The sequence below is a fragment of the Zeus faber genome, assembly GCF_960531495.2.
Source record: "Zeus faber genome assembly, chromosome: 16".
NCBI lineage: Eukaryota > Metazoa > Chordata > Actinopteri > Zeiformes > Zeidae > Zeus > Zeus faber.
The window spans coordinates 21,855,261-21,880,586 of record NC_137202.1 but is presented as its reverse complement, the minus strand read 5'-3'; the positions used below and the strand labels follow the sequence as shown (position 1 = coordinate 21,880,586).

At 43.2% G+C, this 25,326-nt stretch overlaps 1 protein-coding gene across 1 annotated transcript in view; it reads right to left on the bottom strand.

Annotated features, from left to right (window-relative positions):
- The window catches only part of grid1a (glutamate receptor, ionotropic, delta 1a), a gene marked incomplete at both ends in the record, with an annotated part of 268,104 nt that overhangs the window by 19,372 nt on the left and 223,406 nt on the right, over positions 1–25,326 (bottom strand). The window contains 4 exons of the mRNA XM_080016956.1: positions 467–568; positions 12,914–13,033; positions 13,716–13,877; positions 19,639–19,812. Of these exons, the coding sequence (XP_079873082.1) occupies positions 467–568; positions 12,914–13,033; positions 13,716–13,877; positions 19,639–19,812 (558 nt within the window). The remainder of the gene's footprint in view (positions 1–466; positions 569–12,913; positions 13,034–13,715; positions 13,878–19,638; positions 19,813–25,326) is intronic.

Genomic DNA, 25,326 nt, shown 5'->3' with positions numbered 1-25,326 from the left:
CTGTAAAGTCAAGGATGAGAAGGAGGCGGAACTTAATGGCTTCCTGATGCTGCAGACTCAGGGGGTGAATTGGAGGAGATGACCTTACAAATCCCACTTCCAGGAGAGAGAGAGAGAGAGAGAGAGAGAGAGAGAGAGAGAGAGAGAGGGTGAGTGAGCGCGAGCGAGCGAGAGAGACGCTCAGTGACTGTGACCAAGGGGCGTAAAGTGGATTAAGAGAAGGTCCGGCGCTTCCGCTATCGCGTCTTTTGCCCTTTATCAGCTTTCCCTTCACCTGTGATAAGCTCCATGGCTCTTGGGTTGCAGCGAGAGCCTGTTGCGGCGGCGGGGGCGACGTTTTGAAACTCGCGGGGAACACATTTTTGTTTGGAGGGAAAACACGCAAAACACGTCCACTAAATGTCCCCGGCGGCATACGTCTGCCTACTCGGGGGGTGATGAATTCATAATTACTCCCACCACTCACCAGCAGTGTTACGATTTTGAGCGTCACGCCGTGCATGCTGCTCTCGATCCGGCTTTCTCTCAGGCTGCCGTTCAGACCGCGGCTGGAATCCCACGTCGCCAGCTGAAAGGAGGAGGAAAAAAACACATTTCGACACATTCCCAAAGTACAATTTGGGAGAAAAATTTGCACGAAAACATCTGCTCCGGCGAGCTTATTAGTGATGCACGCCCCTGGGGAATAATCCATTCTGATCGGTCAATCAGCGGTCAGTTATTTCTGTCTGTTGATAGTGACTGTTGTCATGGGCAACCACCTCAGGGTTGCCAACTTTCTCACGACCAAATACGGGACACAGGGCCCTTTGTCCGTTGCATGGTGCCAATGCGGTGTGGGTATGGTGTTGTGTGGATATACAGTATATTACATATTCTTATTCATTTGGAAAGGCAAAAAACGTGTATATTCCATTTAGTATTTAGCTTAACTAAAACTATATCATTATGTAAGCTTATGTGAATAAACGTCAAAATAAATGATCAAAGAATTCACAAGTTGGACTTTACAGCAAAAAAAACATACAAAAAAAACAACCAAACAAAGAATTATCTTTCATTTATTTCATTTTAAATACAAAAGAGGAAAAGAGGGGCATAACTCGGCAGGTCTGCTTTTTTCCCATATCTGCTCATACCAGAGCGACCGAACAACACCAGACAATACCAAAACCTTTTTGTTTTTTTTTGCAGGAATTGGCGCATTTACGCTTTACGTACAACTGATGCGCATGAGGAGGCCTGTGACTGGACGACAGGTGATCTCACCTGTGGCGTGATCAGCACATGATCTGCTACTGCTGTTGTATCAGATCAAGCATCTGTAAGAGACCGTCTGGTGATCAGAGTAGAGTAGCAGGCAACATGCAGGACAAAACAATTTCAGCCCCGATATAGGGGATGTCCCGGCTGACACACCACAGCAACGCTACCCCCTGGATTCACATCCCTCCTTTCATGCTGCTCGCATGCTAATGCTAACACTAGTTAGCGGCGACGTATTGTGGCGCTGCATGAAGATTATAAAAGAATGGAAAGATTTCAAGGGATGAATATAGCCAATTTCACATTATTAACGGTCAGTAAGTAAATAAATGAATAAATATATTAGTCGTGTAGGGCGAAGATTTTGTAGGGCGAACAGTTGTCTACACTGTTGGGAACTATTTTTCTTAGTGCAAGCTAAGAAGCAGAAGCTTTGCAGTCGCCAAGTGCACTGCTGCACCAAGCATAGTGGTTATAAAACTAGGCATAGAAGTTTTTAAAGTGACCCGTGGTAGTTATAAAACAAGGCATGGTAGTTATTAAAATTACGCATAGTAGTTATAAAACAAGGCATGGTAGTTATTAAAATTACGCATAGTAGTTATAAAACAAGGCATTGTTGTGATTAAAACTAAGCATACTAGTTATAAAACTAGGCATACTAGTTATAAAACTAGGCATACTAGTTATAAAACTAGGCATACTAGTTATAAAACTAGGCATAGAAGTTATAAAACTAAGCATACTAGTTAAAAAACTAGGCATACTAGTTGTAAAACTAGGCATACTAGTTGTAAAACTAGGCATAGTAGTTGTAAAACTAGGCATATTTATTATAAAATCCTTTCAATATTCTATCTCAATGTATTATTTCACAAAGAACAGCGATGTAATAAGTGGGATAATGTGCAGCCAGCTGCCCGGCATCGACCATTACGCTTATACAAGGTATTATTGGACAGTGCAGTCACAATGGAGGCCAAGCCATAAGCTAACTAATCAATCAGCCAATCAATCTGTGCCAAGACTGGATGCTGAACATCTGAGCCAGTCTCCACGGCAACCAGTGACGGTCATTAGCATCCTCCCAGGATCTACTATTGAGCCCCCATCTGTTTTGCCGGTTTCAGTGTTAAAATTTCAAGGCGGTTGTGGAGAAAATGCAGTGCAAAGGGAATGACGGCAGAAAATCCCAATTTGACGCACTGTAGGTTCACGTTCAGCACACAAAAAAAACTTAGCACATACAATGCAAAAGCCATAACATACAAACTATATAAATAACGGATAATGGATGGATGGATTGAGGGATAGATAGCTGGATAGCTAGATAGCCAGACAGACAGACAGACAGATAGAGAGAAAGACAGACAGATAGGATAAATAGTAATTATGCAATGAAATGAAAAAAATACTCAAAAATAATAGAACATTTCCCAACATGCAATAAATCAAAAGAATTACTAAAACACCAAAAAAGGGGAATAAAAAAGAATGTAACTTTGAAAAATATTAGCAATAAACAATTAACCTAAAAATTAACAAAAGTAGTATTTGTACTGTTAATTAGTAGTATCTGACTATCAAAACTGTAATTAATGTCTACTATTTCCTAATGTTGCTATTTTTTCGCAGGTAGAAGCGACACAATGACCTGAGCCCTCGTCCCCCAACGCCTGCGAGAGTTAGGAATAATGTGGCTTCGTCCAAACTCCCTCCCGGGACTCAAACGCCCCATTCCACACCGTCGCCCCCTTGAGTTATGTCCCACGTAAGGAGGCTGAAGTTTTTCTAAATTCTTAATCGGCGCCGCGAGACGGACAAAGATCCGGCGAGCGGCCGCGGCGTCACCGGGAGTGGTCCTTGAGAGCGGAGCTGACAGGACACCAGCCCTGGCCCGAGGCCGGACGGCGGCAACACCACCCTCCGTCCCTCCACCCCAACCGCACAGCACATCGCCCGCAGCCAGTCTGTGGACTTCACAGCAACGAGGTATGACATGAGTGGAAACCACGACGGGAAAAAGGGGAAAACAGCCTCTCCTTTTCCATGATATTAAAGTTATGCAATACGGCGCTCTTTCGTGGCTGAGACAGTCATGAGATTGTTCAAAATTGTTTTCGCACAAAATGTATTTTATTCCAGCCGTTCTTTGCGGGTTCATTCTTCCTCCTCGCTCGTCTGTTTCCGCCTACGTAACTGTTGAGTTAGCCCAAAAGAGCGTTAATGTGGCTTATTTAACGTTACCGTGCCACGGTGAAGTCGGTGTTTCTCGTTCTTTTGACTCCACCAAAGGACGTTTCGGAGGTACAGTGCAGCCAATATGGCTCCTCTGTGGAGGAGGGTTTATTAAATGTTGAAAGACAGTGGGCCTCCTGGGACGGAAACGTCGGATATTATGTGAGGGGAGGGGGTTGAATAAAACTGCACCGAAGATCAAAATGAGAGACCACAAGCACCAAGTCATAACCTGGGGACTCCATATTGATATTTGATTGATATATTTTTTTATTAAATAACTGTTCAATTGGTTCGAAATGTGTCATAATTTCTATCTAATCCATTCGGAGCCCCGTCCATGCTATACAATATCATCCAAAAAAAAAAGCTGGAAGATATCATACATCATACATCCCTGCTAAAAAATGGGGTCAGTGCTCCAAAAAGTTCGAGAACCGCTGCACCTTTGGGCTTTTTCAACAAAACACGGCAAATGAGAAGCAGTTGAAGGCAAAGGAATGGAGTGAGGACAGTAAGTTCATGGCTGTGTAGTTTGAAAATAATACATTTAGTCAACTTTTGGACTTGATTATGGCGAGAGGTGGTAGGACCTGAGTGGTAATTTAATTAGCAATTGAGTAGTTATTAGTTATATAGTCTGAAATTCTACACAAACTTACATAATCATGATGTGAAATGAAATAATTCTAGAGATATCGCAAATTGGTAATAAACTTCCTTTTTCATTCAGCCCTTTAGGTTCACCTTTCCCTTGTACATACAGCCACAACATTAAAACCACCACTTATAACCACCAACATTGTGTAGCTCCCCCTGGGGCCCCCATGGATCGGTCTTGTTGTTCCAGCACATCCCACAGATGCTCCATCGGATCGGATCGGACCCTAACCCCACCCATCCCCATGATGTAGAAGAAAACGTGACTCATCAGACCAGGCCACCTTCGGCCATTGCTCCATGGTCCAGTTCTGACACTCACGTGCCCATTGCCGGTGCTTTCGGTCGGTGGACAGGGTTCAGACACTTTCCATCATAGCCAGCATGAACTTTTTCACCAATTTGTGCTACAGTAGTTCTTCTATGGGATCGAACCAGACGGGCGAGACTTTGCGCCCCACGTGCATCAATGAGCCATGGGGGCCCATGACCCTGTCGCCGATTCACCGGTTGTCTTACCTTGGACCACTTTTGGTAGGTACTAACCAGGGAAGCACCGGTACAAAGGGCTCACGCTTCCGTACGTATCACGGTGTTGTGCCACGGTAATGGTACGGTTTCGGTATCTTTATATTTAAGAGAAAATACGTAAAGATTTAAAAGCTGTAAAAAATGGTTTTAGAGCAGTCTGCCACAGACAACTAGTGTAACGCTCTGTGTGTATGACTGTGGGGGGAGGGGGGAGACGGGGGTTCAAGTTCATTGGTGGGTTGTTATAATTTAAATTCATCAGATTGGAGGGGAGGTGTCCAGGACAGTGAATAATTAAAATATTATTTTTTTAAATATTTTATAGATATACTGTCTACATATCATATTTTAAAATAAACCCAGTACCACAGTAAGTTTTTGAACAGCTATAAACAGTATTTTTCCCACATAAATAATCATAGTAAAATAAGTTATTGTAACTAAAACCTCAGAGTCAGACCAGTGCGTGTGTGTCTTTGCTTTGTGACCCTGAAGTGACAGTGGGTGCGCTCCTTTTCAGCCAGGGCACCTCCCGGCGCGGAAGGAGCGTCTGCCATCTCTTACATGGAGGGGGAAACATTTGCTGGCGGCAGGAGACGGCAACTTAAACAAACAACACGACATAAAAGCTGTAAAAGTTGACAACAAAAAAAGGAGCGTCTCATCACCCAGCGACACTCTGTTCCCTTCATTCGTACAAAAGAATCTTTCAAGGGACGTTTGTAACAAAGAGAGACACGTCCGTCCCAGGGGGTTATTTTCCGACTGGACAACCTGATTGATAGCGCTCTTTACAACAACATTTCTATGTCGTTCTATTTTGTGTTTGTATTGAAAAGGCTGCGTAGCTACAAGCAGTTAAATAAATATAAAGACCTCTTGCGCAAAAATAGAGAAATGTTTTGCATCTCCGCACCGACCCGCGTGGAGGACGTGGCCGGTGGAGCTGCAGCAGTAGATTCAATAGGAAGCAGCACTTACTGCACGCCGCGCTCGTACCCTAACATGGCCAGTGGTCTTCCACAGTGATACGCTAATACCGTGGTTCAGGTGTAAGTATTGAATTGTAGGGGGCGTAACGCACGGTTTGACAACATACTGGGTACCGCCGCATCTCAAGTACAGTGCTAACCACTGCATACTGGGAACATCCCACAGGACCCGTCGGCTTGGAGATGCTCTGACCCAGTCGTCTAGACATCACAGTTTGGTCCTTGTCAAAGTGGCTCAGATCCTTACGCTGCTTCCAACACATCAACGTCAACAACTGACTGTTCCCTTGCTGCCTCCTACATCCCACCCCTTGACAGGAGCCATTGGAACCAGATGATCAGTGGTTTTAATGTTGTGGCTGATCGCTGTATGTACTATATGCACAAATAACTCGGAAAAACCGAAACGGGACTACGACCTTTTTAAACGCAGCGATTGGAGCAAATTCGCTTTGGGAGTTCACGATGCACTCTTTGAAAACATATAATAGCATTAAGGATGTAGATCTCTAGTTTGAGCTGTTAAGAGACATTCCTTCTCGCCTCCTTTCCAAACAATGACGGGCTAATCACGCCATTAATCTCCTGATTGACCTAAATCCATAATATGTCACTCGGTTCCTCTCCCAGGTTTTTAGTGCATGTGATGGTGTAATTTATTTTATAACGTAACAACATAGTAATAATATAGTAATAATTTATACCTATTGTTATCCATGCACTACTGCATAAATATGAATTCCATCGATATTATATGTTTTTATTATTTATTATGTATGTTATGCTATTGCATTTTACCTTAACTCATCCTCTGCATAGAATTAAATTTTGTATATTCTGTGTATTTTTGTATATTTCTCATTATTTTCTGTGAATGTATAGCAATTTGCCAATCCTCACCGCGACCAATACCTTTTATATGTAAATGTACTGATTCTGATTCTGACATGGACTCTTCGTGAGACGTGCAGTAAATTCTTTACCGGCCAAGACAGTGTATAGTGTGTGGGAGCTGCTGGCTTGGTATCCGGCCCCCACCTCCCCTCCCCCCACACCCCTCCATTTGAAGAAACATTTGGGACGATCCATATGGCACCTCCTTATCGCTCCCCCACCTGAAAGACAGCGATAACCAAGCGGACATTTTGAACCAGTCAAAACAAAGCCTGGCCTTATCTCCGCTGATGTACTAGAGATGGAAGACATGGAGGCTCTGCCACTCCAACGGACCCGCAGAACCCCACACACACACACACACACACACACACACACACACACACACACACACACACACACACACATGATCAAGATCAAGATAAAAAGAGATTTATTTGTCACATACATGTACATACATTTATGCAGTGAAATGTCTCTGCGACGCACCCGGAGATTATGCACAATAGTTACTAAACCCAACATAAAAGCTAACCTAATTCCTACCTAGCAACTAACAGAAACTAACTGATTCCTAAAACGTAATGCAGAAAGTGAATAGAATCATACAAATACAATTAAAAAAATAAATTAAATAAGAGGTAATACGGAGTGGGGGTACAAAATAGAAGTGAAGGGAATAGAGGCTATTTGTATATACAGATGTGTGCAGTTAAGTGCATGTGAATGAGATGAGGCATATAAGCACACAGACCACCCAACCCCCTGACAGAACAGAACAACAGACAGACAGACAGACAGACAGAGAGACAGAGAGACAGAGAGACAGACAGACAGACAGACAGACAGAGAGACAGAGAGACAGACAGATAGATAGATAGATAGATAGATAGATAGATAGATAGACAGACAGACAGACGGACAGACAGACGGACAGACAGACGGACAGACAGGGTCGGACAGAAAAGACTCGTAGACAAGGAGGTGGAAAACACGGAACAGAATAAAGGAGAGGAGAGAAGAGAGAGTTTATTCCCTCGTGGGGATGACATGGCCGAGAGGAAGGACGACAAGAGACGAGCAGCGTGACTCGGAAGCTCTAAAGCAACCCTTTCCTTTCTTCCTCCTATTTGCACTTTTATTTGCACCCCTCTCATCCAGCGGCAGATACCATCACCCTTTCCTTTGGGACTTAAAATAGTGCCGTCTCCCTCCTGCAAACCTTATACGAATTATCTGCCTTTTTTTGAGGGGGGGCGTTAAAAATGAATCCCTCAAAGGATTTATTTGGGAAAAAAAACAGAAAAGAACAGAAAATAAATCCCAACAGAACAATGCACTATCCTGCAGCTGGTCTCCACGGATAGAGTTTGGAGAAGAATTCCACCAGAACCCAACATGAAAAAAAAAAATGATAATTTTGAAGGCTAAACTTTTTTAACGCCATGTTCTCAAACAGGATGGATGGGAAAATAAAAGTTGAGCATCGATGGAGGAGTCGATAAGCAAATTACCTGTTTATTCACGGTTTATGTTGATGAAGACAGAGCAGCCGAGGAAAAAAAGAACAAAACAAGACAAAAAAATAATAAAACAGCGGTGAGCGGTAACTCGTCAGCCGGAAGCCAATTAACACCGACAGCTCCTTCGTTGTCGTCTGACGGATTGACCCAAAATACAAAAGGATGCGCTGCAAACATTCCAAATGTAAAAAAAAAAAGGCCGCTCTGCTTACGCCCTACCTGCGCCGTCGAGGCTTTGACTCGACGACAAAAACCACGTCCGCCCATTTGAGGCCGCATTATTAATAGGGGCGAGAGGTTTGCCCCTTTACGGAGACGGGGCTCTTTACGCGGGACCCGGGCAGAAGGATCGGCTCAACCCTCCGACTCCTTGTTCGTTTGATTCAGTCGGTGTCACGATAGACGGCAGAGTCGGTTCGGGCCGCGGATGGGATTCTCACAGGAGCCATTCAATTAGCTGAGGCGACGAGGAGATAAGGAGACGCGGTAAGAATGCCGAATCAGCTTTATCCCAACCAGTTGGGAGCGAAGCCCCGCGGCGAAACCCAGAGGCTCGTAACTCGGCGCATTCTCCGAGCATTTGTATCGTCGGCGAGATCAACGGCATGAAGACGGCAGCGCTCTTTGAACGGCTCCGTGCGGCGCCGTATCCCTCCTCTCCCGCTCTCACCCGTTGAAATATTTCCCAAGAGATCCATTTCTCAGCTTTTGTCCTTTCTCGTTTCCTTGAATTTCCCTTCATGGTGCTTTACTACGGAAACAAAAAAATGACAGCTGGAGCCCAAATGGAGTTATTGCAATTATATTTTTTCCCGTAGTGGAAAAAAGAATAGCCAATTAAAAAAATGTACTTTTGGAATTTGCTTTTTAGAGAAAAGGTCAACTCGTTCATTTGTTCCCAACACTTTCGTTCTGTTCTCCTCTAGTCCTGCCCTTCACTTAGAAATGAAAAGTGGAATGAATGAAATGGCTAAACCGCTAAATTACTATTATACACGTGATAAACTGGGTTACGGGAGCGGTTAATCACATTTTCTTTTCTCTCTCAATGGAGATCTTTGCGCGGGCTGGTAGTCATTAGCCATAGCTCCGAGACAAGCTGACACATCAATAAGAGCAAACCGGGAAAGCAAAACAACAACACCGACGACACCAACAGCGGCGCCGGCGCCGGCAATCGATCACTCTGCAGCAGGAGGCCGGACATCGGAAAAAATCCACAGCAGCCTCGCCGGGAAATAGTGTTTCAGTCTTCATTACAGCCTCTAACTCGCAAAGACGCCCCGTCCGAGAGGCATCAGGCCGCGGAGAAAATGGACTGGATGTAGATAAACGATGATGGAGAGGGACAAAAAGGACAAAAAAATGTGTGGTGGTGGTGGGGTGGGGGTGGGGGGTGGGGGGGGGGGGGGGGGATGGGTGCAAAGAGGGGGGAGGAAGGGGTGGAGAGACGAAACCGGATGAAAGGGGGGGCCACGGGAGGAAGCGGCGAGGCGAGAGTCCGTCCCCTCGCGAACGTTTCGGCCGTGGCAAAGAAATCGTTTGAACGAGGGGCCGTGTCTGGGGTCGCTCCGCTCCGTTCCGCTCCGTTCCGCTCCGTTTCATTCTCGACGGTGGCCGCGCACCTCGAACTTTCATGTCCGAAATAACGCGCGCACGCTCGCTTTTTCTCATCAAACTCCATCTTGGTTTCCTTCATAACGCACATACAAAGTTAAAAGACATAATACGGACACGCGGGTTTTGATTCTCATCACATACATGTTTTTTTTGCTGGGATTCAAGTTTGATACCCTGCTGGGAAGGACAAGAACTCCACAGCTAGAGTTGTGGAGGAGTCCATTCAGTTCAACCTCATAGGGGGGATGGTTTATTTTGTATTTACTTTAACAATAATCTCATTTTAGAGGTGAGTGTTTTTGTATTTATTTTGCAGTTATTTAAACACGTGCACTTGTGTTATTAAGTCCATGGTTTTATAATATTTAGAGTTAATCATTTCATTTGTCTCTATATATGTTCGCTCCTGTTTCATTTGGTCAGGTCTGTTTGGTGTGTCCAGTTGTCTTTATGTTGACCCCCGTTTAGGTTCTTTTGACCTCATTTTTAGGTCTATCATACTTCAGTAAACCTGTGAAAGTTTACCAAGTTTTTGGTAAAGAAAATAAATAAATAAAATACACATTTTTGCCTCAATCTACCTGCGACTCCCGTGTCTGACGGCTGGGGCCCCCCACATGCATGACCACTCCATTTGGCTCCGCTCACTGGAGTGAGGTGTACGAGTCGAAATTAAGTCTGTTCTATTTTTCCGTCCCCCAATAAATGGCGGGCGGACGGAGAGACAGACTCGCCCATCAATGAACAACAACACCGAAGGCAATTGGTGTCCCATATACCGGCCTCCCCCTTCTGCCGCTAATGCACTTCTCCGATGCGGGGGCCATTGCGCACCCTTTTTCCTTTGTTAACCCATACGTGTAAAGGAAAAAAAAAAAAGTTAATATGTACGCCTACGTGCGTACGTACGTGTGTGTGTGTGTGTGTGTGTGTGTGTGAGCGCTTGTGCGGCCCCTTTGTGAGGTGTGCGTCTTGTCACCGCTATTGCCGACGGTCACATTATGATGAATTGGCTTGGTGGATCCGCTTAGGCTGAGTGGTGATTAAATCTTCATTACCGCGTCTGGTCAGCCCTGCTCCGCATAGATTTCCGGGAAACCCGATTCCTCTTCATTCGAACCAGCGAGTCCAATCCCTGACTGAATCAGGGCGCCCGCTTGGGCAAACGGGATCCGGGCCGCGCGCGCACAGACAAGGGCGCCGGCCGCCCCCCCCCCCCCCGTGGAATATCGCTCGGCTCACACAGGCACGGGTGCACCGAAGCCCTCCCGTGAACAATCCTCCTGCCGCTCGCTCAAAATAATGAACGCACAAAATACCTCCACCTACGATCCACGGCACCAGATCCTCAATCTGATTCAATTTTTTTTGTCTCTGGAACCCCAATCTGACAAGATTTTTTTGTGTTGGATACAATCAAGTCCTAATTTCCATACCTGTCTATATTATAGTTAGGTAGATAACAATTCAACTATGATCCAAACATGCTTTAGTGTCTTGTAAATTAAATAATGCTGAAGTTGAACTACATCTCATTTGGCTTAGGGACCCCCCCCCCCGGAACCTCTTGAAGGACCCCCTGGCGGACCCAGGACCCCATGTTGAGAACCGCTTCACGATATGGTATGAATAGAAAGTAACACTGACACACCACTCGAGGTTTTTTTTTAAGTCACACTGTGTGATTGTTATTATTATTCTTTTTTTAAATCATTTCAGACGACTGTAGTCTACCAAATCGAGATGTTGGTGCTGGCGTGAAATGAAGGACTACAACGTGAGCATTGATTTGGTTATTCCCAAACGTGCCAGTGGAGGTCGCTGTTCCTCCTGACACCCCACTAACTGACTAACATTCAACCTACAGGTGAAGACCAACAAGCTGTTTTCGGGGACACTGTCTCCTAAATCTCCAAAAAGCAGCCTTTCCTGGAGTGGAATAGAACAACAGATTAAAGGATTACGCGTGATTTATTGTAAGAAAGGAACAAAAATAAATAAAAAAAAAGAAAGCCAGTATAGCACGGTTCCATTTATAGGCAATTCGGAAACGTATGGATGCTTAGATTAATGGATTTTAATAAAAATGCCGTGGTCATATTTCAGTAGTCCCACGGTATAAAATTAAATACACATGGTTATTGAAGAGGGTTTTTTTTCAGGTTTCATTCAGCCGTTTCAGGTGCACTCAAAATGAAAAAGTGAAATCTAAATCTTAAGGTAGAAATTAATTTTAAATTTTGTTTTAACCGTCACTTAACCTTTGACGACAAGAATTATAATCGGTCTAAGTCGAATTCACCTGATAGAAAGCCTGTTGTGAGGCCGTGCTATTAAACTGTGTATTCGCACTTTTTTAAGGCAGTCCTCTCATGTTCTAATGTACAGTAATGCTTAATTAGGTGGGCAAATAGCTTCCTGATAAACCCTCCAGGCGGAATAACAAACAAGTGCATAACGTGGGAGATTAAAACACGTGCGCTTCCATCACGCGGGATCCAGCCCCCTATGACAGGGGTCCCAAAGCCAGGGCCACATGACTTTGCCTTACCTCCGATGGGGGGGCCGTGATACCAGAGACCAGATAGGACCAGATACACAAGATACACGTAATACACCCAGATCACCTCTGATGACAAACTATATGTTTGTTTTGCAACTTTCAAATGTTATATCAATATGGGGTTTGTATATCCATACTTTCGTCATGTTAAATTTTCAAAAGGACTTGTGTTAGGGACTGTAATGACCTTGCAAGGAAGATGGGTGGAACCAGGGTAGGGGGCGAGGGGCTGCAAGGAAAATAGTTCCTACATAGCTCACAAAAATTGGATTTGAGAAAAAAAATTGATTTATTATTTTAACACTTAACACTAAAAACAAATATCATGAAGGAAAAGGGGAATGTGCATTTCCGACATCATTCAGGGGGCCAAAATGTGTGTGTGTGTGTGTGTGTGTGTGTGTGTGTGTGTGTGTGTGTGTGTGTGTGTGTGTGTGTGTGTGTGTGTGTGTGTGTGTGTGTGTGTGTGTGTGTGTGTGTGTATGTGTGGGGCAGTTTGGGGACCCCTGCCCTATTACATCTGCCTGCCCGCCCCCAGAATAATACATTGTTTCCGATGTGTTATGTTTCGTTCTCCTAAAGGGCGATGTGGAGTGAATGCTGAGCTCGCCGGCTGCGGGACTGACCCGCTTGATGTCCTTCCCAAAGGTCTCGCTGTAGCTGGTTCCGAGAATCTCAAACTGGACGTGGGAATTGGAGCCCTCGGCGCGGAAGTCCATCATCCCCGTCAAGCCGCTGATTCGTCCCTACAACAGAGAGGTGAGTAATAAGTCACCGAAGAGATAATGAAATCTCTCTATGTTTGTACGCATCCATTTGTGTGTGTGTGTGTGTGTGTGTGTGTGTGTGTGTGTGTGTGTGTGTGTGTGTGTGTGTGTGTGTGTGTGAATATATGGCACGTACATTATAGCAAGGTCTTTCTTGATAGAATCCCCTGAGCAGTTTCATTTCGTTGACATTTATTGAAACTAAGTGCTGAAATCACACATAATACTTTATCATATTTGCACACGCCGGAGAATGGCAATCCAGTGAAATGTGATGAGAAGTCGACAAAAGATATTATTTATATATATTTTTTTTAATAACCACACACAGGATAAAGGTCTCTTAAAAATATATATATTTCCATAATTTTTTGATTGGAAGATAACATCATTGTTTGATGTAAATTATTCCTCCCGTATGATTCAGCATAGTTGAATCACACCGAATGATTCATCTGCGTGACCCTTTTAACTGGCACCCTTCAAACACATTGCTTTGTTGATTCAGGCTTGAGGTCAGAGGGTCAGCCAACGCAATTTCAATAATTGTATTCTAGATCATTTTGCGTTTGGCTTGTGATGTAAGACTGCCCTTCCTGCCAGACGGACAACACAAAAGCAGGGAGAATAAATCGACAAATAAATAACTTTTGAATTCTACCTTTTGTATGGTGTCCAGCATGGACCACCCTCCATTCCACGGTTTGGTGGACTTCCTCATGCAGTTGAGGCTGGCCATGCTGTGCCACTTCCTGTCCTCCAGCTTCCGGTAGAAGGCGTTTGCCAGCATCAGGACACTGTCATACAGGTAGAGGTTGGACACCTGATGGGAAAACCCAAAACAGATAAGCGGCTTTGTTGAAAGAAAACTCAACTGAAAAGGGCCTTTCACATAGGACGCGCTTGCGGCTTCATGGCTCTACTGAACTGTGAAAAGGCGGAACTGTTGAGCCTCTCCGTTAAAATTCCCAATTGATGTCACCTCCACCAATGGGAGGTTCTGGGCTCAGTTCAATACTCGGCTCCCAATTTTATTCAGAACTATAAGATTAGGCAGGTAAGGCGATCATCACATAGGAAGGCGGTTTGCACAGGCTTACAACGCGTGGTATGTCCATGGTAACAGAGGAGCGCAGACCGGTACGCTGGCCTTCACTCCCCCCTTTCCTTTTAATGTGATCCTCCAGATGCTTGGTTGCTTCATTGCTTGCTTGGTTGGAGAAGGGGCGTAGCAGAGACAAGCAATCAAGTGTAATCTAATTGACAGTGGGCCTTTTTAAATGCAAAGACTGCCTGCTGTAACCATGGAAGTATCGAGACAGGAACCTTTGGATTCTAACAAGAAGAAACATCCTCGGTCAGTCCCTCGGTCAATCACGTTTTTTCCCCGACGCTATCTGAATAAACAATGCTGCAAACAAAGCCAAGTATTGTTTAACACCTCCCTGACTGTTAACAGACCTTGGAAGATTAAGGTGGGCAAATTAAACTTCTTTCCCGAAGGAAGACAAATGCCCAGACCCTTCCAGAGACACATCCATACATACTAAACAGCATTTTGTTCTTTTGTTTTCCATTGTTTTTTGGAAGGTAGGCACCGTCCCACAGTAAGAGAGCTCACAGTGTATTTTCCTTGTTGCAAATTTCGGGTTTCTAAACAGTTTTAACTAACTTCCGCATTGGCGTCATTTTAAAATTCTAGTGAGGAACAAGGTTTGTTTCCGGCTGGGGTCTCAAACTACATGCAAATATTTTTTTCAAAATACAATGCTTAATTAATCCAGGCAAATGTTCTTAATGTTTTCAAAATATAAATCAGAATTAAATACATCACAAGAGAGCTATTTCAAACAGGATTACCAGGCAATTCACTGACGTACGGGAGAAAAGGAAGCAAAACAAGTTTGTCTCTACAAAAACAGCTGTTAACGAATCCAATGGGAGAAGGCAGAATTGCTTTTTTGGACAACCAGTGGCCACGTTTATCAAAATGATGGGACCATAGCTAACCAAAAGTATACATTGATCAGCCACAACATTAAAAGCGCTACTCATATTGTGTAGCTCGCCCTCGTGCGTCCAAAACAGCGTTGACCCGTCGACACATGGACTCCACAAGACCTCTGTGGTATCTGGCACCAAGACGTTAGCAGCAGATCCTTTAAGTCCTGGAAGCTGCAAGTCGAGCCCCCATGGATCGGGCTTGTTGCTCCAGCACATCCCACAGACGCTCCATCGGATCGGACCCTAACCCCACCCATCCACATGATGTATAAGAAAACGTGATTCATCAGACCGGGCCACCTTCTTCCATTGCTCCATGGTCCAGTTCTGACGCTCACGTGTCCATTGTAGGTGCTTTCAGTGGTGGACAGGGGTCAGCACGGACACTCTGACCCGTCTGCAGCTACACAGCCCCATACGCAGCAAGCTGTGATGCACTGTGTGTTCTGACACCTTTCTATCACAGCAGCATTCACTCTTTCACCAGTTTGTGCTACAGTAGCTCTTCTGTGGGGTCGGACCAGACGGACTAGACCCTGCCAATTGTTGTTTAGATCTTCAGCCATATCTGTTTTCTCATGCACAGTTTTAGATGGGAGCGAAGTGGCTCGTTACTTTTTAAATAATTCATTATTCTTGAGAAACTAGCACTATTGCCAATAGACTTAAAAAATCTAGGCAGTAATCAGATTTAGCTTCTCAACTGCTAATCCCATATCGCAGATGTCGTAAAGTGCCAGTCATGGCAGGGATGTACCAACATTTTTTAAAGCTAGCATCACATATTTAAAAACTTCCCAGTGCATACACTATAGGATTTAGCAAGGACTGGCGATCACAGGGGATCACACATTTTGGGATTCTAGCACACACTATAGTAGCCAAGACTTAAGAATGGGACTGACCATGAGAGTTTGATCTCAAATCAAACAGCCCCTAAGACAAGAGATTTCTGAGACAAGAAGATCTTGAAAATTTGTCTGGAACTTGAAAATCCTAGCTCAAGTCCTTTGGTGTATACTTGGCATTAATACCACTGGATCTCGCAATGGGCCATTATCTATTTCTATTGCAAATGGCTAGAGCATGGTAAGGAGAATACAAAAAGTAGTAAAGTAAAAGTGAAAAACGGTTCAGGGATAGAAAAGAGCACAGAAAAGAGCTTTCAGTGTATTTATGATTTTTTTTCTACAGGGAGTAATTAAGTAAAGTAAGGCATTACTTTTTTTTGAGTAACAACCCCAACACTGGTCACCAACTTCTTTACTCCTCTTATCACATTAGATTCAACTAATTGTCATTGCACAGAGTACAAGTACTGAGGCAACAAAATGCATTTCTCTGCATTTGACCATCCTAGTAACTGACGTATCTAGGAGCAGTGGGCGCCACATAGCGGCGCCCGGGGAGCTGTTACGGGGTTAAGTGATTATCCGAGAGAATTAAATCAGAAATACTGATGATGGGTCCAAGACTGCGCATCAGCAGATGTATTTTAAGAAGGTTTGGCAAGTCCCCGGGTTTCGATTCGATTAGAAACACAAACATAGACAAGTTAGGTAATAGGCTCCTTATATCTAACAACAGTATCTAATAACCTTATATCGGCCGTTTATCTATATCTTTCATGAAAATTGTTAGAATCAAGTTCTCTTTAATTGCGCTGACGTTGGATGTGTTAGCAGAGGACATGGTGTCAGGAGGTAGAGCTGTGATAGAAAGAAGAATCCTCAAGACAAAGCCGCCAAGTCTAAAATTTGGCCGCTTGGCAGTTGTGCTGTGAATTGACAGTGGCAATAGTGCATTTGCCAAATTGGCTCGTGGGAACAGATGCGTTGTACAGAGCTTGAAATAGTGAAGCTGACTCACCAAAAGTTGCTTAGCTCTCGGTTTCCCTTCGTATAGCTTCCGAGGAAGTGGATTCACCGCTTTTTCTTTTTCTTTTTAAGCTTTTTCTTAAATGTAGACATAGAAGGACACAGTTTGTAGGAGACATTACACAAGTTATGTCGTTCTAACTAGAGTTATGGGACCATAAGCAGAGCCCTGCTTCTGAAGACGCACTCTGAGCCTTATATACCTATTCCACCGAGAGGTGATCTTAATGTGTGCCGTCGAGTGAGAAGCCATCAGAAGGCTCGTTTCGATTGGCTGATGCATTCAAACTGTCTGTGCTTGTAAGGCGGGGAAGGCATCAGAGCCTTAAAGGCATCCGCTTCTAATCGTATCACTCCAGTTATAATGACATAAATTACATTCTCACAGCGGTAGCCCTTTGCGACACCTTTTAACGACAAGGTTCTGAAGTTTATTGCTGGAATTTGAATAAAACCCCATCGCCAAAGCTATGCAGGGACAAACAATGGGACGATAATAAACATAGACATTTCCACAACATTGGTGTCTTTGTGCGGATTAAAACCTTCTCTAGGTCAGGCAAAGACAAACGCTGGTGGTAAATAACATCCATTACAGCCATGAAAGCTTCTCACAATGCTACTCATAATGTTTATCTCCCAAGAAGTGCCAAATTTAATTAAAAATGATGAAACTAGGAACTCAGGGGCAAACTCACAAAAGGATTAGGCAGCTTTTGCGACCGCTAAACCGGCGCAAATAACAGAAAAAGCAAGTGTCTAATTCACAAAGCACTGCAAATGTGAAATGCACCCCTAACTGTGAACCGTTGCTATTTGTGATTATTTAAATTAGGTATTATGAATACATTTGGTGCTAAATTAGTCGCTTTCTATGCAAATGAGCCTCGTTGCAAATAACATCCAATTCATTTTCTAATTAATAGCTACATGCAGTTAGAGTGACGCTATTACCGTCTGTAAAGACCTGGTGGTAATTGCGCGCACAAAAGTTAAGGCAACGGTGCCGATCGGCTCACTCGGCGCTTGACACTCACGCGATCAGGGCATATATACCTGGCAAGTTAAACATTGAGATTTGAAAATAATGGAAACGGTCCGGTGGCCCCCCTGGGGGGTTACACACAGGGAGACCACAAACAGGGAACGCATAATCAGATTTTGTGATCAGACGCATGGGGAGACCCGTTGGGAGTCTCCCCGTGCGTCTGATCACAAAATCCTCATTGGGGGTCTTAGGCTGTCTTTATTATTTTCAAATCCCAAAGTTCACAGATACACTTATTGAAAGCCCATCAGAGCGGATCGAGGCACCGCTGGCTTTTTATGTTTTTTTCCCTTATTTACTTAGCCACATGGTTAATTATGACGAGACACCGCAAAACAAAGGCCTATTGCACTCAGCAACAAAACTTTATCGGCTGAGACGGCACAGATAGCATTCATATTTGTGGCAACAATCCATTTTTTGTGAATTCGCCCCTCAGTCATCACAAAGGTCAAAGTTCATATGACTTGACACACGGCCGTTGATCCATGGGAAATTTTACTTTATAGTTAAGTGTTTATAGGATTTAACTACAGCAAAGGACTTTGGCAGGGTTTTCTACAGAAAGGGTTTCAGGTCTCTTCTGGGCTTCAGCGCTCTGATAAAATCCTTAACTGCCATTAACCGGTAGTTAACCCTCTTTCATGTGAATTATTGAGAGCTGTGGGTGTACGCGCCACATGGTTTTGCCATCTGTCCTGAGCGTCGATGAATAGGAATCTTAACATTTCGATCCTGCTCCAGGAAACAAAATCTTTGCACTCCAGATGGATAAGCAGAAGATTGCTGAAGTCCTGTAAGGGAGGGGGTCTTTGGTTACTATACTGTGTAATAAGTAGTGGCAGGAGTGAGTGGAGATCCAGCGATAGACCAAGGAAGGAAATGACACCGTGTTGGAGTAACAACTATGTTGTGACAGCGCTGAAGGGCATATCTTCCTTCACCAACATTCGTTATCATGGTGATTTCACCTTGAGGCGTGCTCACGGTTGACAAGGCCGCCATGCAGATCGGAGATGGCGTACTCTGTCAGAGTGGGCTCTCAATCATGGGTGCGCTTAGAAAATCTTGGTGATATCCAAGAAGCTTTAATGCAAATATCATACATTTTTAGAAATCTTGACATGTGCTGTGAATGTAAAATTGGATGGACAAGAAGCCAAAAGGAATTTTCTTAGACCTGTCTTAGGTCTTATTAGTTCCACATATGCAGTAATTGGACGTCCTGGTAGTACATGTAGTACATGAATGCATAAAACTGTCAAATTTCACTGACCGACTCAAGACAAGCCACAACAAATGTAAAAGGAACATTTGAAAGTCACACGTACAGTCATTTCTATGCAGTGTGAATAGATTCCTTGCTGGAAATACATTCATCTCTTTCTGTTCAAACACATAGAGTATGTTGCATAAAGCTGTTGACTGGCCTATTATCAGATGTCTCTAGTTGTAGTGTATCTGCAAAATATAGACAAATTATATGCACACAAACTATGAATCCAATTGCAATGTATATGCATATGGATGGTTATGTTCAGTCACTCAAATTTAGAGCCAGAACCGAGATATCGAGATACAGTAATCAAGGTGATTAAAACATACAGTATGTAGTGTACATAATATAAACACAATAAAAACAACCCCTCAAATACCTCCAAGGACTGCAGGTAGCCCTCCTGCGGGTCACAGAGCAAGGAGGAGATGCGGTGGTTGTTTCTCATGCAGCGGATGTTGGTGTCCCTCCACATGGGGAAGATCTGGCGGATGATGGTCATCCGGCCCAGAGAGCTGTGCACCAGCTCCATTATTTCAGTATCGCTCACCTCCTGAAGACAGAGGAAATGGAGGAGGGGAGGTTTAAAGGAGGTGTTGCTTGTCATCAATCCATCTGTGTCCTGCTTTTTGAAATGGTAGGAGCGCCATCATCCAGTTTGTCAAGTCTCTGACCAGAATGACTATTGTCTAGGACTTGGGTTGAAAAACCTCCAGGGTATGTACTGTATGTGTGCAAGTAAAGCTAAGTCAAAGAACTTTAAAAATATATTAATTAATGTACAGTATAAGTAAATGAGTTCAAAATAACAGTTTGGTTAAACGGTAGTGAATCAAGACCCAGCAACGATTTGCAGACTCGAAGGCGATTTGCTCATAGCGAACAAAACATTTTTAAATGACTCAGACGTTGACTCTGAGTTGAATCGATTCATTAACGAGAAGAGCCGTGAGCTGCGAGTCCCGCATATGCCTCAAACAACTGAGGTTCGTACCAAACAAGCTCCTCAAGATATTTTTTTGATTCAGTGAGAGGGTGAGAGTGAGAGCTAGTGACGGATTGAAAATAATTACTTGGGATTGAATTAAAGTGCAAAACAGGCGAAGGCATTTGGCATAATTCATACAGAATGGGATTTACATTTTTCATGCAGAATAAAATGAATCAAGTTAGAACTCCATTCACAACTCAGGTCCAAACATCATTCACAGTGTGTTACACCAACTGAATCAAACAAACAAAGAATTGGAAAATGGAATGACTCGTTTTACTGAGTGGCTCATCAAGAACCGAATCTCAAAAAACAGCCGGATCTTTCCTCACTAGTAAAGAGTAACCATACAACACATGCTCAAGTACATGTTATTTTGAATCAAGTTTGTTTTAATATAGATCTATATAATTACATTTAGCAGACGCGTTTATCCAAAGCGACTTACAATTATTCAAACACTCAGGAGCAATTAGGGGTTAAGTGCCTTGCTCAAGGACACCACAGCATGCTAGCAGGAGGAGCCTGGGATCGAACCAGCAACCTTTAGATTACTAGACAACCAGCTCTACCTCCTGAGCTCCAACCCCCATATACGTGACCCACCGTGGATTTTATGCATATTTGGTGCCATTTGACTTTTTTTTCCCCCACATCATTTGAAAGTGAAGAATAAGAGGTTCAAAACATGGTGTCACTTGTGCGACTCAAACTATTTATTTTGTAGCTATTGCTTGTCAATGATGAGGGTGTTGAAAACTGTGTTTCTGAGATAATCACTCTCAAAGTTTTCTCCACACTTGGCTTCATTCAGCCAGCTCCCAGAATGCAAATGGATGGAGGACCAACAAAGCCGCATGGCTACTTGCCACATGGTCACTTGACACCCTGCTGAATGGGTGAATGGGGCAATCTCTGCATTGTTCTTGTGTTTTGAGGGAATGTTGGACAGCGTCATCGACACACAACATCTTTGTGTTTTGATATTTTAAAATCAGAGCAAAACTGTCAACTTTTAGTTGACAAGACTGGCCGCTTAAAAGTGCAGTGTGTAGAATTTTTGGAACAGACTTAGCAAAAATTGAATATAATACTATTGAGTATGTTCGAAGGAGCTGTTTTTATTTACATAGGGAGCAGGTACGCTTCCACGGAGACCGCCATGTTGCATTGCCATGTTTACTTAGTAGCCCAGAAAGGATAAACCAACCACGTTCTCGTCCACATAGTCAGCCAAGTTGCACCGCTATGGAGGAGGGGTATTCATTTGGTTGCAATCTACAACCTCACCGCGGCCACTAAATTCTACACACTGCACCTTTAAGGTTCTGAGCACTAATCTTGTTCTCTGAATCTTGATGGTCATTCAGCTGCGAGAACTGAATATACATGAGTCGCCACGGCACATCAATCAGATGACATATGCCACACGCTTTGTGGAACTTTAACATCATGTCCGGGCCAATAATTCCTCGTGCCACCCACTGTGAGCGGTCCTCTACCTTCGCAGGTGACCTCTCTGTCGTAACCTAATCCCGCCCCGACCCAGCACTGACCCCCTGGTCTCACGTGGAATACACAAACTGTGTACCTGTCCCCAGAGAGGTTAGAATTTACTTCACATTATGTTTAGAAAATTCTGCATTTGTTGAATGAGAGATGAGCCCTATTTACGCTCTGTCAGAGACCCTTTCCTTAATTCTACCTCAGTGATGAAGTCAGAAATAACTTATCTCTTTTTGCCCATAAATCTTATCAACGTTTTAGTTTGAGTTGGTATCTGGCACAGATGTGGACTCCAGTCATTGTGACTTGTAGTGGAGTCGACTCGAGTCACTGTTTTGATGACCTGCAACTTGACTTGACAGAAAATAATTTACTTGAGACTTGACTTGGAAGTTCAAGACTTGTGACCTGACTTGACTTGAAACATGATGACTAGAATGACTTGTTTGGGTTCATTTTATGTTTTCGGTTTAAATAGTATTAAATATAAAATATTAAAAAGTTCAATGCTGTCAGTGTACACATTACAAGTGTCAGTGTGACGTAACCCGGTGTGAGGGCGATTCCAGGATTTTTAAAATGAGGTGGCACAGGGGGGGCCAAGAACCAGTCGGGGGGGGGGGGGGGGGGGGCTGACTGGTTCTGACTGTTGAGCTGGTCTGCTGTGGAGCAGGTCCGCAGTGATCACGGTGGTAGGGAATGACACGTTCTTAACACAATTTTCCATAAAAAATTCAAATCATTTAATCATTTAATCATTTGAAAGATTACTTAAAATTTGAACAATAGTCCAATTAGTGATATTTTTTTGATTGAGAAGAAATTAATAAAAATAAAAAAGCTTTTCTAAATATAATTTTTTTGGGGGTTGATTACTTTTATTTCACTGATTATCCATAAATATAATTCAAATTCAATTAAATGTCATACTTTTTGAACAGGTTAGATAGATTGGCCAATAATATCATTGTAAGACAGGTACTTGGTACTTTACTTGCCTTAACTAAGGACTTGAATTGACTTGACTTGCCAAAACCTGTGACTTGACTTGACTTGACTTGATCAAAGAAAAATGACTTTGAACTTGCTTGAGACTTGGACCAAATGACTTGAGACTGACTTGTGACTTGGATAAGAGGGACTGGTCACATGTCTGGTATCTGGTGGTATCTCGCACAGTGATGCCAGACTTCCTAATTTCGGTCATAGTGAACAAATCTTTTAGACTCAGGAGACACTCTGGCAGAAGTGACTTTTCGCCTCGAAAATAATTACTGAGGATTAAAATAAAGTCCAAGTAAAAAGATAAGCTGAATTCATATTGAATGTGACTGATTTACATTTTGCATTCCAGCAAAATAAATAATTGTGAGGATTCCTGTGAGAATTCTGTTCACAACTCCAACAAGCGACTCTTTTGACTCACACTGTGCGTTACACCAACCGAATCAAACAAGTGAGGAGTCGGAAAATCGAACAACTCTTTTTACTGAGTTACTCGTCAAGAGCAGAGTGTCAAAAAATAGTTGATCTTCACATCACTGATTCCGCAGTGTACTTGTTTCTTCACTTTTCCACAAACTTTTTCTGGTAGAGAACTATGAAGGTTGATCCATGGGGCGTAGCTGATCTAATGTGGGTCTTTGAGCCGCGGTGTAACAACAAATCGCTTTATGTCACAAACTTCCGTCTGACACATATTTCTGGCCGTTAGATTTCAATATTGACTTGATGACACCCCTGACCCTCAACTTCCACATTGTCTACCAAGCATTGCCTTTGAATTCCCCTTGGAATATGCGAGAGTGTATTGTGGCTGTAATATTGTGCAAAAAAACGTCATGGAGTGGGAGTACAGAAATGACACAGACATGAAGCGTAAGGATCTAAAGCCAAAATCTTTCAATGCCAGAACATTCTAATTAGGGGATGTGCTCCTTGGAGGGGGTCTTGCAGTAACTCACTCCACTCAAAAAAGAGCAAATAAAGTCACGTTTCAATGACAGACAAGTACCAAAACACATGAATCAAATCAAGCTCAACTTGACACATAGGGTAAATTATCGTCCTTATTAATCTTTAAATATATGAAAATATATAAATGAATGTATTCATAAAATATACCGGTAATCACTGCAGTGATTAAATTTGATGTTAAGGTGCTTTTTTTAAGTTTGGGAGGAAGAAGAAAGCAATGTAGCTGGATATAAAGCCTTTTTTCCGTTCGGTCGATGTCTCTCTGACACAGGGAAACATCAGTGAGGTTGAAAAACAACCCGTCTCTTTACTTCAGTTTTTTCGTGTGTTGTTGTTGTAATATTTCTTACAATAACCAAAACATCTTTTATACATGCCTCCCCATCTCTCAACCTGTCTGTATTTTTCTGTTTCAGCAGCACTGTCACTGGAAATAAGTTAGACTATATTATATAAATATTGCATATATTAAAAATATTAAACATGGTATATCGTGGAGTCTCGATGATTATTTATTATGAACAATGTCCTTGCAGGCGTTTAAAGCGGCAACCTGAATCAGACATGTTTGCCAGCTGGGCTGAGATACATTTGAAAAACAGATTATTTTTAAATGATTCGCTTAGAAAAGAGAAGTGATACCACATATAGCTTCTTTGAAATGCTAGATATGTTTTCTGAAACATGCACTTCCTACAGTAGGCTTTGTTAACTTGTGCTGCACTTTGAAAAGAAGTCTCGATTGATTGGTTAAAAACTTCTCAGAATAGCACTGATTCAAAAATTAAACACTATGAAATAGCACGTTGTCAGTGCTTGAGTGTAATAAAAACACAGACATGAAAAGTTGGCAATTTGTAATTTGTTCACCCCTTTGAGCGTAATGTCCATTGTTTTAGTAGACACTTCCCTAAAGTGCAGCAGAGGTTAAATTGCATTACAACTCACTAAAAATACAAAATGGGCCTATAATCTTTTACTGTGGAGTTGGTCAAGTGTGCTGGAAAGGCGATAAGGTCAACAGGATGGGGGGGTTTTATCACAGTTGGATGATGTGTAGTTACCTCAGACATCAGTCATATCACAGCTGTCCTCCCAAACTCTGTGTGTCACGCCGGGCGGCGCCACATAATCCATCAAACATTCTCATGTGTCACACACACACACACACACACACAGACACACACACACACACACACACACGCACACACGTACACACACACAAATGCACACACACACACACACACACACACACACACACACACACACACACACACACACACACACACACACACACACACAGAGCTTTAGCGGAAGAGAAAACATCAACAAACCCTTCCAGGATATATCATCCATCTCCATCCGCTAGACAGTGTCAGATCTAGACACTGGCTCTCGCGCTGGCATTAACAGCGGCGGCCTAGTTTACTGTGTGATTTAGGGCAGGGGAGCGTTGGACCTTCCACTCTGTGATGCCCTCCAAACTGCTCACATCAAATTGCGCTGTTCTATAAAACTTTGGTTTGTATGCGTTTCAAATTTATATTTCTGATGAAGTAGAAGTGAAAGATTTGCGGGGAGTACTCTGGTTCG